At 35.5% G+C, this 16,086-nt stretch overlaps 1 protein-coding gene across 8 annotated transcripts in view; it reads left to right on the top strand.

The window, feature by feature from the left end:
- Nucleotides 1-16,086, top strand: part of LOC110831251 (cytosolic carboxypeptidase 6) — a 323,299-nt gene that overhangs the window by 74,903 nt on the left and 232,310 nt on the right. For 7 of the 8 annotated variants that reach the window (XR_015536683.1, XR_015536682.1, XR_015536680.1 and 4 more), the window contains one exon: nucleotides 7,968-8,090. Coding sequence is in view for 4 of the 8 variants with exons in the window: in XM_022067026.2 (XP_021922718.1) it covers nucleotides 7,968-8,090 (123 nt within the window). In the remaining 4 variants the exon portion in view is untranslated. The remainder of the gene's footprint in view (nucleotides 1-7,967; nucleotides 8,091-16,086) is intronic. The other variant, XM_087354440.1, reaches the window with a different exon arrangement.

Raw genomic sequence — 16,086 nt, 5'->3', positions numbered from 1 at the left:
ATACTGCATAATTACTTTATAACAGCGAATTGATAATTATAAATGTTCGCTCTTAAGAGACTTACCGACTGAGTTGCAAATGTTTTTCTTCGAAAATATGAGACTAGTTTCGTAAAATGACATTAATATAGGGCACGATATTTCTTATTCGTGATTATTAACAAACCATATAAAAAATTTAGTTAAATATAATGTTCTGTGATTTTATTATTTAATGTTATTTTAAGCTAGAATCTAGACTTGCATTCACAACTGTGAACTGCCTGCAAAATGTTGAAAGATAACTTTGCCTTTATGCGTCGATTACGTTTTGAAAACCACAACTTCACTGTCTAAAGAGAGTAGGTAGGTGGAAAATTTAAATTTGAAAAAATTATTTTCCATTCTTAGTTTTCAGTTGCCATTCAGTCTTTATTTAAAATTTTCAAAACTTCAGTGATGTAAATATCAAGAAATCTGTCAAAATTTTCATCCATCAAAGGAAAATATATTACACCCCAAAAAAGTTTAAAACCGAAGCGGAAACGTCGATTCGTAAGTCTTGTGTCTACAGTTCTAGAGATCAAAGTATAGACTCACATCACAAGATGGACGAATGTAAAATAAGGAGGGAAACATCTACGAATACATTGGTATGCTATATCTGCCTCGCCTCGTGTCTTCAGTTCAACAAAAGGAATTCGCTAAAGGATGTGACGGACGCGTATCACTCCCCAGGAACACACGGACGTCGTGAAATTGTGTCAAGAAACTATTTCTCATTACATGCACAGAGCTCTCAAGTGTCCTAACCTTCAAAGAAAACTTTTCTTTATATTTTCCCCTTATTCATTATATTCAACCTATGTAGTGTTATTATTTTATTTATATGAGAATATAAGGTTTATTTAGAGAAGCGATAGAATATTTCCTTTATTGTTTAACGTACATACGTATGTCTACGTCTATCATTATTAATTTCTCATTTAATATATATTATATTTATTTATTTAGTGTTCTGTCTGACGACAGGTCCATATGAACAGGATCCTTCAATCCTTTTCTCGGACTGGGACCTGTTCATATACGTTCTTGGCAGATGATCCAGAAGTGGTTTGCCATTGCCTTCTTCTGTGTGTGAATGGAGTAATTGTTGGGATGCCACGGAGGAAAACTCCGTGTTTCCTAGACCACGGCCTTGCCCAACACAAGTTATAAATTCGGGCACCGCCGGGAATCGAACCCGAGACCCCAGGATTACAAGGCCAGCGTTCTAACCGCTAGATAAATGTCAGAATAGGTTCATCCATTTTCTTATCAACTCAATTTTAAATAGGGTTTTTTTGGATCATGCGCGTGTATTGGTGAACCTGTCTGTTAGTTTATCTGTCTGTATGGTCAAATTTGAGAAACTCTGAATTGATTTTAAAGAAATTTCTTGTGAAATGTTTGTTATTTTAGTTTACCACAAAGACGTAACTTTAACATTTATATATCGATAATTAAAACAAGGCGGATGAATTAATTTTAAAGGTGCAATTAGCATTAGGTCACTGAATACAAGGTCCTTAAAGTGTGAATTCCAACACGTATTCGAAAAATATATTATTTTTGTTAAAATATTTATCTTTTACACAAAATTAAGGTAGATTTGTGAAATACAGGTTATTTAATTTCGGATTGTACGAGACGTCGTGGTTAAGGAATACAGAAGTGAAAGTTGTTCGTCAATGATTCATACTTACGTATAAATTCGTTACGTTGATAAAGCTCTCTCAGCGAGTTCTTGAAAGTCGATATATATCCGTGAAACGGCGTATAGGATCAAGGATTTTGATCATGATATTAGAGAATTTGGATCCCGTTGCGTGGGATACCTTTCAGCACGTGCTGTTTCTACCCCGCCTTTGGGTTGGGCGTCAGAAGAACTACATATCGATCATGCGTAGTAGTTACAGTAACTTGGAAATGTTTTCGATATATCGTTTCTGAAGCTACGCGATAGGGTTTTCAGTGCTGCTCAAGGCGAATGGTAATAGTATTACTTTGTTGTGTTACGTGCTTTAGACTTCTGGAATCTTGTGTGTCTGTATCAAAGACACGTAACTTTATTTTAATGTTCCTTTAAAGATATAAGGCCGAATTTTATCAGTCTTGGGTGGATTTTGATAACTGTAAAACTTTGGTTTACTAGACTAAGGACTAATTCTTGCCAAGGTCCTTATTATAAGAACGTATAGAGAAATTATTAAATCTTTACGTGTAGATGTGATGGTAATAATTATAAATACAATTTTATTTTGTATTAAATTTTGTTTTTCTATGGTACTACTGTATTTTTCTCTGTTATTTCTCAGTTTATTCTCACAATTTCTTCTAAAGCTTCCGAAGATATATATATATATATGAATTCTTGTTAACAGACAAACGGACGAAATACCTCTTCGTTTGTATTTCTTACTTCAGTATCTTTGTTTGTCAAAGTCTTAATGTTAAATACACGTCATATTTGTAATATAAAATTTTTATTAATTTGAAATTTATACAAGTGTTATCTCTTCTAGAGCCTGTTTCTTGAATTTTGTATCAAGACGAACTATGGAATTTTATTTGATGAATGTTGGTATGTAATCTAGAAATCAATTTTACTAAAATTTACTGGGTATGGGTTAGTTTACGCTAAGGCCTAATTCCATTTATATTTATCATAATTTAGTTTTGAGGAGATAAATATTTATTGAGATTCATTCATGATTTGTTCTGATACAACTAAACATTTAAATAATTTGTATCGACTGGATGGATTAGCTATGCGATTCATTGCTTGTGTAACTGTAATTTAATAGACTACAGCCAGTGGAAATACTGATCAATTCTACCGGTACTAGAATTCTAATTACGAAAGAGATTTGTGTTTAGCTGTAAACAAGTTACAAACGTAACTTTAAACGTGGATATATTTTTAAAGTTTATTTTTTACTAATACTTTTAGAATTTATGTTTTTGACAGGGTGTAAACGAGTTCATTTAAAGCCGAATTTCACCTAAATAATATTTAAAAATGCAATTTCGTGCAAACACCAGACATTACCATAAAAATGTTAATTACTTAATTCTGTTTACGTAAATAATCTCTATTTAAGCATAGAATCATACAATATATAAAAATTCAGAATTAAGATTTATTGGTAGTTAAATAAAGTGGGTCATATAGTTACCACAAGGTTTGAGACGGTAAGTTATTGACTCAGTTGAACGTAATGTCGTGGATAAAACCACAAATATTCCTAAACAGTAAAGTAAAGTAAAGTTTGTCCCACTCTACGCCATGTAGGCGTTTGGGGTGAGAGGAGGTATAGCTCCTCCCTTCCTTGACCTCGGCACTAGATGGGGGTGAGTGGTCAGCATCACGCCCCGGCCGGCTTTACCCCCGGGAAAGGACCCCGGTACCCATTTTAGAGGAGGCTGGGTGGGCCCCAGAGCCGGTCTGGACGCAGAGGCTAGAGGAAAAATCCTCTGCCCCCGTCGGGGATTGAACCCCGGTCGTCCAGCCCGTAGCTAGTCACTATACTGACTGAGCTATCCCGGCTCATTTCCTAAATAGTGCATTATCTAAATGGATTTTACACACATTTGCTGGTGTTGCAAAGTCGTGAAGCACGAATTGTAATTTTTTTCTATAATGTAGTGGTCGCTCGTATGTGTGTATCAGCGCATGCGCTGGTTTAGCAACGCCCAACTGCGTATTACACACTTACAGAGATAATAAATGAAACCAGTACAAATGAACGACCTCTGCGGTGTTAATTGGTAACTACCTTCATTAAAATGTCAGTGACAACTGTCACAAAATTTGTCGACAATGGGATTTTGCTGGAATGAGCATTTTGTTAGATTTGGGCTTGTTAACAATGTTGCGTCAACCACAACAATTTTTGGGCTGTATTTGATTATTTCCCCAGTGTAAGAATCGTCTATGTGTCTTTAATATGACTGAAGTTTTTTAAATAATGAAAGCGTTAATATCATGTGCGTAAAAGTTCCTAGTGACTTCCGTAGTGCTTGGTGTTTTAGAATAGGTTTATGTTTTATCTCTTGTGACATCAGTATAATTACAAGTTACCGCCAATACCTTTCAAATCTTTTGTAATTTATAGTTATTAAATATTATAATTCATAATTTTTTATGTGAGACACAACACGAGTTGAGTTAAAGTGTTAAATTCATATGGTTTCTTTACGATATTTTCGATAAGCAGGCTAAACCTCTAAAAATTTAAAGTTTTTTTCTGTACACAGTGTTCGTGACTGCCCAAAATCAACGTTTAAGGGTTTTGGAAAAATTGGAAAAATTTTGCTTTTAAGAAATTAAATTTTATAAACTTAATTAAATGTTTACATAGTCTAGTTGCTTTCTTAACCGTCTCAGCCCTACGCTAAAGTTAATTTACAGTGTGGACTTTGTGTTTAAAATCAATAGAGAAATATCTCAGTTTATCTTTTGATTAAAGTTGTCAGATAATGTAAGTTATTTTATAAATATACGCTAACAATTAGTATAGAAAAAAACATTGTTGTTTGCAGACGACGTTGTTGACTATTCAGTTGTGCAGTTTTATGAACACGTGATATTTTTTTTACGTAGGTTCTTTGTATTTTGCCTAACTTACCGAAATATTTCTTTCGACTCACAAAAATTCTCTTAACAGTTTTTAATTTAATGACAGTAGTATCTTGACATAAACAACATATGCTAGAAAGTTTATATTTCTTCTTAAGAATTACTACCTTAAGATTTATTCAAGAATAACACAGCATTTTAATATAGTTCTGGGATCAGAAAAATAATTTCTGTTTCGTTACTGATTTAACGGTATGTTGTTAACTTTTTCAAAGAATATTATTATTATTATTATTTAGTGTTCTGTCTGAGGACAGGTCCATATGAACAGGATCCTTCCATCCTTTTCTCGGACTGGGACCTGTTCATATACGTTCTTGGCAGATGATCCAGAAGTGGTTTGCCATTGCCTTCTTCTGTGTGTGAATGGAGTAATTGTTGGGATGCCACGGAGGAAAACTCCGTGTTGCCTAGACCACGGCCTTGCCCAACACAAGTTATAAATTCACATGTAATACGTTTTTGTACGAATATTTAAATTTGATTAAATTTCTAACGAGTTTGTTTCGAATTGTTTAGTGGACCGGAAGCCACAAGAAATGTATTTTTTATAACTTCAAAGACTTATGTTAGAACCTCAAGTTATATCTGCTCTCGTATCGCTGATAGCATATCAGTATTTTCTATGAATCATCCTAAAGCCAGGAGGTTATACTCACTGTCCGACTGTAGCTTCTTTCAAACAGCAGATAAGTTTTTCGAAGGACTTAGAAACCGTCGGAGACATTTTCTTGGAAATTTTCTTTGTTCCGTTAGAGTAGCAGGAGTTGACAAGATCAAACAGGATCAGGGAATTTCTTCCTTCAGAAAACTTCAGGAGAGGAGAAATAGTGAGGTTGGAGGACAAAGTTGGAGGCGAGGATGAGGAGAGAAGGTTTTGGCCCAAGTTCTGATTCTTTTATGGTTTGAACAATTCTATTCCATGGCAGCAAAACGAGATATATATTATAGCGTTTGGAAACAAATTGCAAGTTATCAACCTGTACTGGATTCTACGTCGTCTCTACTTCAATCCAAGTTCTTATTCTCTCACATATTTTTTTTTTAACTAAAGGAAACTAAGTTTGTACATGTACTATATATGTGAACAGACCAAAGTTTTGAATTTCAAGAACTACTGAATTTTTTCTGCGTTGTTCGTGAGTTTGAAATCATGACTGCTCTACTGCAACCATTTTAACGTCTGGAGTTCTCATCGAGTATAGTTAAATTTAGACTTACAAAATGTTTTACTATAAGAAGAATATTCATTGACTCCTATCATGTCTATTCTGATATTTTATTCATAGACAAACCACAACTTTCTACTTTATTGTGTCTAATGAAGTAAAAGTAAAGTTTGCCCCACTATACGCCATGTAGGCGCTTGGGGGGAGAGCCCGTATAGCTCCTATTAATTCCTGACCTCGGCACTAGATGGGGGTGAGTGGTTAGAGTCACGTCCCGGCCGGCTTTACCCCGGGGAAAAGACCCCGGTACCCATTGTAGAGGAGGCTGGGTGGGCCCCAGAGCCGGTCTGGACGCAGAGGCTAGAGGAAAAATCCTCTGCCCCCGTCGGGGATCGAACCCCGGTCGTCCAGCCCGTAGCTAGTCACTATACTGACTGAGCTATCCCGGCTCAGGTCTAATGAAGTAAAATTTTAAAATATTAAGATTATATATGAAATAAATTACCATAAAGTTAATAAAGTACACAAAATATCAGCGGTCACTTTGGAAAAATATTAGTTCATTAGTGTCTTAAAGTATATATCAGTTTTTATTCCAAAGTTTTCATTACACTTATGGGTGTAGAAAGTTTTTTAGAAAGCTTAAAAGAACCGCATTATTCAATGAAGATTAACAACGTATATAATATATAAGAGGTTATTTGATATGAGAAGTTGTTTGGATATTTCCGAGTGCAAATTTCTTCTTTTTATGTTCCGAGTTTGGTGTAGTAAAAAATATCAGAATCGTCTGATTGCTCAGCGTGTTCATTTGGTGTACTCTAGGAATGGAATATCTCCTATAAATGATCCATCTCTTTCCATTATATCCATGTCAAAGTCATAGGGTCTTTCTCTATGTATACTTCAATCAATCATCTCCGCAGAGGAACTACGATTTCTGGGTACTTGTCCAACAGAAAGGAATTATGAACTGCGTTAAGGAAATACAACTCTACCGCGAGATCAACATTTCCCAGGTAAAAGGAAAATCATATTCTGGCGACAGGCTGTCAGGTTTTAATAGATTTTCCTGTCGATATTTACGTACAGTTACTTTTAATACGTTTCAAGTTCTGCCATGGTTTTAAAAGCTAAACTAGATTTATACTCTAAGGAAGGGTGATATACTGGCGGCCAGCGGGCCGGATCCGGCCCGCGAAAGCATCTGTTAATTTGTTACTTGTTATTACAAACCGATTTAATGTCTTTACTATTGAGGTTTTGAAATAATAATTGAGATTCTCATCTCGTCTGCTGCTTTGCGTAAAAATGTCACATGTCATTACGTGTTATGATCAACTCTTCATTTAGTAACGAGATAAATAGAAGTTAATATTCCATCACTGGCAAAAGGATATTCTGCTCAATTCTCTCACTAAAGCCATTGACTTTAAAAGCATAAAATGTATGTTCTACTGATACAGATTGTTATTATATCAGATACAAGGTGTTAAAATAATTTGTGTAAGTTTTCTCAGGTAATGTTGTATCATATATCAGTAATTAGCATTCATCTCAAATTCGGGTGGTCCCAGACTAAAGAGGGGCGAAGTCTATTTTGGTTTATAATGTTTTTTTATCAGTCCCTCAAGATAAATGCAGAGAATTTATTTTAGACCGTTATTTTAACATCATTTACCCATATAAGATGATAGAGTTGCGTCATATTGTGGAAAAAATATATTTAATTAATTAATGTTGTCCGTCTAATCACAATTTAAAATTTAAAATTAAGATAATTAAAATACCATGTGATGCTCCTTATCGAAACATTCGATTTACATTTGGAACATCACTTTCTCACTACATGTTTCGGTTCTTAGATGAACCATCTTCAGGTGTGTAAAAATTACAATTTTATATATATAAGGAGCATCACATGGTATTTTAATTATCTTAATTTTAAATTTTAAATTGTGATTAGACACGACAAGATTAATTAATTAAATCATTTACCCACGTCTAATCCTATAATTTGATGTCAAATATTAACCCAATACCTAAAATCCAGGAATCGGTAGATGTTTATAGTGAGGGGTTTCCTTCGACCGTGCTTGGGTGTATCGACTGTTAATAGCTGATTTCTTGTTTCTTAGACAGTGAGGACAGCGATGCGGAAGGAGGTCTAGGCAACGTAACTCGTGTGGTCATGAGACCTCCAGGTCAGAGTGGCAAAGCCAAGCGAGGTCATCTGTGTTTCGACGCTTCGTTTGAGACTGGTAAGTGAGACAGGTTTGTTGATGGAATGTTGTGGATCCTACCAGACACTTGTCTTATCACTCAACGAATCAAATTGCGAAATACATTTATTCACAACCTATTATAATCGTGTAAGATCTGAGGTTTTAACAGCGACTAAGTATAATAAATTCTTCTCGGGTGGTTGAAAGTGGTTGGATATCGAAACCACTTCAGTACCGGGAGGACGAGAGCTAAGATGGTTCTAGAATATTTGGTATCTTCGCCTTTCAGCCACCAGACACGGTTGTTAGCCCGGAAATAATTCATTATACTCATTATATGAGATGTTACCGATCTGTCTAATCAGGGATTATGTCCGCGCTTAAAAGATGTTTTAATTAGAATAACTTTAATGGTCACAATAACTGCTTAAATGACTTAAAAAGAATTTTAGATCTTTTATATCTAGATTTCGTATTCCAGGTTAAATGAACGCTTATTAATTTTAAAACGGTCTTCTCTTGAGTTCAAAGAAAACTGTTTTTTATACATATATAGACTATTTGGATTTAGATGGCTGTCTTCTGGGTTGTTCGGCCGTGTAGTGTGGTAGAAGTTTACCGACGTTTCAGACGTACTTACTGCCTCCATCATCAGGGCTATGAGTACTTGTCTTTTGCTACAATAGGAAAAAAACAAGTGAGTTGAAATGGAAAGTGTTATCGAATAAAGCCGGAGAATAATTGCTTGGATGTTATTATTTTTAAAACAAAAGTTCAGTAAACATTAGCCCGCTTTTTTATGTATATTAAATCTTTAATTCGGAAAAATGTTTCAGTATCACATCATGTTATATTTTTTCTAGAATGCAAAGTTTAGTAGTAATTTCGTATAGAATTTTTATATATTAGTTCTCATGATATATCAATTTGAAGATTTATATTATTTTTTTATATTTTAACCTCAGGATTTAAAAGTATTGCAGTCAAACTTTTTATTTTATCTGTCTATTTAAACCTCAAATTTTAAGAAATTGTTAATTAATATTAAATTAAAATATGGACAATGGTTACTTAAACATTTTAAAATTAATTCGGTATGTCAAGGTTACTTTTTTATAAGTACTAAAACACTTAAAGTAATCTAAATTATAGCCAGCGAATGTAAAGTAACTGCATTTGTGAACACTTATCTATTTGAAAGACCAAAATTATTTCCGTTATGTAAGGAAACAGACTACAAATGCGTGTAATGTTAAGAAGGTGGTACGTATAATGGTTCTGTCACTCCAGCAGAATTCCAATAAAATGTCAGAGAAGATAGAAAGTTTTTAAACTTAATGGGGCGAAAAGTGACAGGCGGAAAGCTGACTTTGCTGCTACGTACAACGTGTGTCAGATACATAAAACATTCTTTCAGTCATTTAACATTTGTGTTTTTTTTTTGTGAACAGAGAAATCGCGTAGACTATTAGCAAAACTATAACTTAAACAGCACTTCTTAATTGGTTTTGTTATGCCACTGTAGAATCGATCCGAAATGAGCGAACGTATTCGCGCTTTAGGAAAACTCACTCGTTGCGAGGGTAATTTGTGAAGATTTATAAGTTTCAAGCCGATTGGGGTAAGAAACTTCCCTAATTGCTTCCCGTGGGAGCAGGGAGTTTTGGTAGGTGCATGAGGGTTGTAGCAAAACACAACCATTAATATTGAAAGTCTTGCTTCAGAGAGTTTACACAACCGGCCCAGTTTCTCACATTCCTCAGACCACAGCATCCAACCAGACCGAAGATCCCGAACGGCATTATCCCCGGGAACACACAGCCATGATACCAATCTTCTTAAAGGCTTAATTACTATAGGCTTGTTAAGTAATCGACTCTTACACTTAAGTTCTTATGCAAGAGACAGAGGGAGAATTAACAAAAAAAAATATATTTATTATTACGCCGTGCTCAACTTTAATATAGAAGCCGTCAGCGAATTTTATATTTCAAGGTCACTGAAGGACATGTACTACTCCTTGCCACTCGGCTGTCAGCAGTACAATATGGTTGACGTTGCTAAATCTTTGTTGACTTAGTCTCGTTTTTGTTGTCGCCAGATCTTGTTGTGACCTTGAAAACATGTGATTTGGTGAAGACAGGTATGGAAGTGTTGGAATCGTTACGAAACCTGGGCAGAGTGAAAGTGGAATAGTACTACGCATGCGTGTTGCAGTCTGACGTCTCGTATTCTCTCAGTAAATTGTAAGAAATTTATGAAGGTGTCTTTTTTTTATTTTTTTACCATTTCAGTTGGGAATAGTTATTTCCTGTTGAAGGAACAAAACTTCTGTAGTGAAGACGTGGGTTTACAAGGGAAGTTCTACAGTTTTACGTTGTCAGTCCTAAGAACACTGATTTGATGTTTTCTAGCTCAAGAATGAAAGTCGGAAATTGAAATTTATTTTTATACCACAATATTCCTGTACAGACATTCTAGAATTATCAATACTGCGTTTATGGTTATGTTACCATCAACCTAGTAATTTAAGTTACACACAAAAAAATCTTGTTCTGCACATCACTACCATAACGTCTTCTTAAATTAACAGTTTATTCCGTTGCCATTTGTATTAAGAACACTAGCCTTGTAAGCCTCGGGTCCCGGGTTCAATTCCCGGTGGTGCTCAAATTTATAACTTGTGTTGGGCAAGGCCGTGGTCTAGGCATCACGGAGTTTTCCTCCGGGGGCTTCCCCGGTTTTTCCGTGGCATCCCAACAATTACTCCATTCATACACAGAAGAAGGCAATGGCAAACCACTTCTGGATCATCTGCCAAGAACGTATATGAACAGGTCCCAGTCCGAGAAAAGGATGGAAGGATCCTGTTCATATGGACCTGTCGTCAGACAGAACACTAAATAATAATAAGATAAGGTGGTCTAGCGGTTAGAACGCTGGCCTTGTAATCCTGGGGTCTCGGGTTCGATTCCCGGCGGTGCCCGAATTTATAACTTGTGTTGGGCAAGGCCGTGGTCTAGGCAACACGGAGTTTTCCTCCGTGGCATCCCAACAATTACTCCATTCACACACAGAAGAAGGCAATGGCAAACCACTTCTGGATCATCTGCCAAGAACGTATATGAACAGGTCCCAGTCCGAGAAAAGGATGGAAGGATCCTGTTCATATGGACCTGTCGTCAGACAGAACACTACAAATAAATAAATTCAAGAACGCGATTTTGAGGTCGTGTAGAATAGCGTAACATCCATATGAAATTTCATCAAAATCCGTCAAGTGGTTCTCGAGTTTAATATACTGGACAGACGGACAAATATGACCACTGCGTAATGTTTTATGTTTATACACTTCGTTTAAAGAGAAAATAATAACAATTTATAACATTTAGAGCTTTAGGAAAATATTTCAACTGCTTGCGTAATTTTCAAGATGAAGGGATAGAAAAATCGGTAAATATTTCTGGTTATTCCTTGCGATATGAAAATTGTTAAGGTTACTTTAAACATAATCTGCATTAAACCCCACAGAGTACTTCTGTACTTATTTTAGTATTTATATGGTTATTCTGTTCATTTTGATAAGTTTTGAGTCTTCTGTAACAAAGAATTTAGACGAAAAACGTATTAATTTGCTATGACATGACAATACTGCTATTAATTAAGTTTTTAGTAACAATAAAATTATATATATTATAACGATCTTAAAATACTTTACGTTTATTACGTTTTTCGAAATGTCTTAATTTTAATTTATAATTCTTTTCTTTACAGCTGTAGTTACATTTTAAAATGTGCGGTCTATAATTTTTGTTATTTTGTATTTGTCACCCGATCAAGTTAAATAAAACTAATTTTAACACTGGAATCATTGCAGTGATTAAATAAAATTATATTCAGACTGATGATTACATTGCACCGGAAAAGACTTACGATGTTTTCCTACATATTTCTCGTGATGTGTTTCCGATTATGACACTTGTCCTCGCCTTTTGATGGACCGCATAATCGCGTTTGGTTTTTGCCGAGGCAGAAATCTCGCCTAGGACATGGTCGAGTGCTCGCGTTTTCCCTAATGGCCTATCAACCCATTCATCAAGATAATCCACCAATTTACGCTCGTTGTCATGAACATGACCCTGTTCAAATACGACTCTAGTCGACTAGGAGCGCCATGCCATGATTCCCGCGATATATCGAATACAAAATATCCGAAAACATCTGTGGTTTTTAAATACAGTAAATAACTGTCTTTACATTATGATTCTATAAACATTTTCACGTCTGTAGTAGACGGTTTACGATTACAACGTTATTTTAGAATACTAAAGGCCTTAAATATGAAATTGTTTATTTTAAACATGTCAAAGAAAGAATTATTTGTAAACGTCTCCTATGCGTGTGTCACGTGACACCTTGAAGCCTGGAGCTCTGATGAAATATGATTCTCGTCACTCACAGACGAAATCTCGCGCATGCGCGTATATCGCATTTCTATCAGGGCTTTTCTCCTGATCTGTAGACTGTACCTGCGAGTATAAATGACGTCATAACCCACAAAAAAATCATAATCTTTACTTCCCTGAGAACCTCAGGTATCACATGGTGACATATAGATTTTATTTAGATTCTGAGGCAGAATTGTACATGTGAAATCGTGTATTTTGATAATGGTGTAATGTAATATAAAAGACATTTTTGTGTTTTTATAAAACAGACATATTAACATGTCGACGTAGCGAACGGTTATGTTTATGTTTTGAAAGAAATAAATTTGGTTGATTGAGACGTGTGCGTATTAGCCCTAGACTGCAAATTTTAAATAAACGTTAGGATGTCTACTGCTTATGATTTCTTAAAACTGCATATTCTTTAGTAGGTGACTGTACACTCATGTTTTTAGGTTATGTATTCTCGTATTAATACCGTCATATTCCCAGTATTTTTCGTGACGAAACGAATAAATTTGTACTTTAATACAGCCTATAGACCATACGTCGTATTTTTTTTTTGGGAACCCCTGAATTTTGGAAATAAAACTTCTTATCGCCGACTGTAAGAACAGTACGTATAGCCTACGCCTTGTGTGGGAAATCTCCATTTTGATTTATTTCTATGGCTAATGCGATGTCTCTCCGGACTCACGCAGTTATCCGCTTCAGTGCGGGATCACGCCGAACCTCTTGCCCATCCGACCTTGTCTGTCCTGATTTATTTGTGACTTTAAGCTTCCCATTACTTTGCTTCTCCGTCCGTCTGTCCATCTGTCTGCCCTCCAGAGTTTGAAGCAAAGAAAGAAAACAATTTATTTCATTCTCGCATCTAAATTCGTAGAAGATTATTGCCTCTATCATCAGAGTGATGTTATTATGTCCTTTGAAAAAAGTTTATTTATTTATTAAATTCGATTAAGCATATTTAAAAAAAATATGCATAAATATAGGATATTACATTTGAGTTTATATGGATTATACACCTGAAGATGGTTCATTTAGAACCGAAACATGTAGTGTAAAAGATGATGCTCTAATGTAAATCGAACATTTCGATTGAGAGCATCATTTTAATATATTTTAAATATTTAAATGTTAATTGTAATATTTTAATATTTAATAATAATATTTTATTGTGATTAGACTGATAAAATTGAACAAGTATATAATAATATATGTTTTTTCTCGCTTTACATTTCATTTATACCTAATTTATCTAAATATTCTTATAGTCTTATTTCTAAATTCATAATTTTACCCCTGTTGACTCTCGGGGGAGAGTGAACATTTTGGAAAAAAATTATAATTTGTTATTGTCACATGTTGGTGTGATATAATACTATTCTTATTACCATTGCGTGAACGTAGTTCTGTGACAGGGATTTATGTGTTTTATCATTAATAAATAATCTAAAATAATATCTACGACCCCAAAATTTCACAAAATGTATTTTAAAATGAGAATTATTACAATTAAATGGATTATTCAACTGCTTGTCGCATGCCTCGGAAATGTTGTAATAAGGATGAAGTGTAGGGTTTCATTTTCTAAACTCGTCTGAATTTTTTTATTTTATATTTTATTTAGTGTTCTGTCTGACGACAGGTCCATATGAACAGGATCCTTCCATCCTTTTCTCGGACTGGGACCTGTTCATATACGTTCTTGGCAGATGATCCAGAAGTGGTTTGCCATTGCCTTCTTCTGTGTGTGAATGGAGTAATTGTTGGGATGCCACGGAGAAACCGGGGAAGCCCCCGGAGGAAAACTCCGTGTTGCCTAGACCACGGCCTTGCCCAACACAAGTTATAAATTCGGGCACCGCCGGGAATCGAACACGAACCCCAGGAATACAAGGTCAGCATTCTAACCGCTAGACCACCGTGGCGGTCGTCTGAAATAACGTGATATAAATAATGAAAATTCTGACGATGACACAAATTTGTGACTTATTATGGGGGATCGGACTGTAGTCAAGTCACACAGCGAGACGTGACCTAATCCTCGTGTTGATAATTGTATCGCCACGAGGGATTTTATTGACAGGGATGAAGCAGTGTGCTTTGGATTTGGAGGGGGGGGGACGTATATTTTCTCTCTTTTCTCTTTTCTTAATAACTGCAACGAAAATTGTCTGGTGTGACCTATACAAACACTGTGATTTCTGTCATATATTTTTCAGACTACGGAAAACTGTAAGGTTTGTTCTAACTTTGAGACCTAAATACTAACAAAGATATTTTTCCGTGGTTTTTGTCGTGCTACGTCACGTGTCGTACCTAAAAAACTGTCTCCATGTATCACAATTACTTTTTATAATCTAATAGTCAATCAGCTACTTAATAAATGTCAGTGTCTTATGATAAGAAGCCTGTTTTTCATTAAAATGACATCATTTATGGTCCTAAATGATGATTCTACAACGTTCGTATTCGTCCATGTGAATTCGTTGTGTTACAGCGGATAAAATTGTTCATGTATCAAACAATTGAAGTGTGCGCGGCGATGGATCCAAATCAGCAGATCGGCAGGGGCTTAGCTGTTTAAGTCCGCTCTGTGTAAACTGTTAAAAGTGATCCTCTCCCCCCCCCCCCCTCCCCAACATTTGGCTTACAGAACATTAAATGCTTTATTGAGTTGGAAATTACGGGAGTGGAAATTTGCAATTTAGATTCGATGTTCGGTAACAAATATTTTAACACAAAACCCCGTCAACACGGAAAGAAAGTATTGAAACGTATAACACAAACATAAAACATTGTCTGGTAGAAGTTTACCGACGTTTCAGAGGTGCTTGTTGCTTCCTTCTTTAGGGAGATTTCTCTGATGACACTGATGATGGAGGCAGGAAGGACCTCTGAAACGTTGGTAGACTTTTATGACACTACACAGCGCTACAACTCAGAAGACAGCCATCTTGTTTTGTTACCGCCGTTAAAACCTCAAATCCTAATTAGTTCATGTGTCTACAGCGAGATATTTTTAATTCCGTTTTTTATCTAATTTTATTTATGTTTAAATGTGTAAGGTATTATATTGAAATAGTCTTTTACTAAGTTATTTTAATGCTTCCAGTTTACAATATTGTTATATATTACCATATATATGATGGAGTTTAACGATAATGTACATAGATATGTAATATCAGTCCAAGAGATGGCTCGTTATTGACATAGTCTGTTATAATTAATTGGCCGTGCATTACTTTTAAAGATTAAAGAATTGATTTGGTTTGAACATTTAGGTTAAGTTACATTTTGCATTTGAGGCTTTGGTCTAGCGGTTAGAACGCTGGCCTTGTAATCCTGGGGTCTCGGGTTCGATTCCCGGCGGTGCCCGAATTTATAACTTGTGTTGGGCAAGGCCGTGGTCTAGGCAACACGGAGTTTTCCTCCGTGGCATCCCAACAATTACTCCATTCACACACAGAAGAAGGCAATGGCAAACCACTTCTGGATCATCTGCCAAGAACGTATATGAACAGGTCCCAGTCCGAGAAAAGGATGGAAGGATCCTGTTCATATGGACCTGTCGTCAG

The sequence above is a fragment of the Zootermopsis nevadensis genome, unplaced genomic scaffold (assembly GCF_977971745.1).
Source record: "Zootermopsis nevadensis isolate Lab colony 2312 unplaced genomic scaffold, Znev_1.0 Znev_ptg000023l, whole genome shotgun sequence".
Taxonomy (NCBI): Eukaryota; Metazoa; Arthropoda; class Insecta; order Blattodea; family Termopsidae; genus Zootermopsis; species Zootermopsis nevadensis.
Note: the sequence above shows the minus strand (reverse complement) of the source record. Positions and strands in the feature narration are given on the sequence as shown.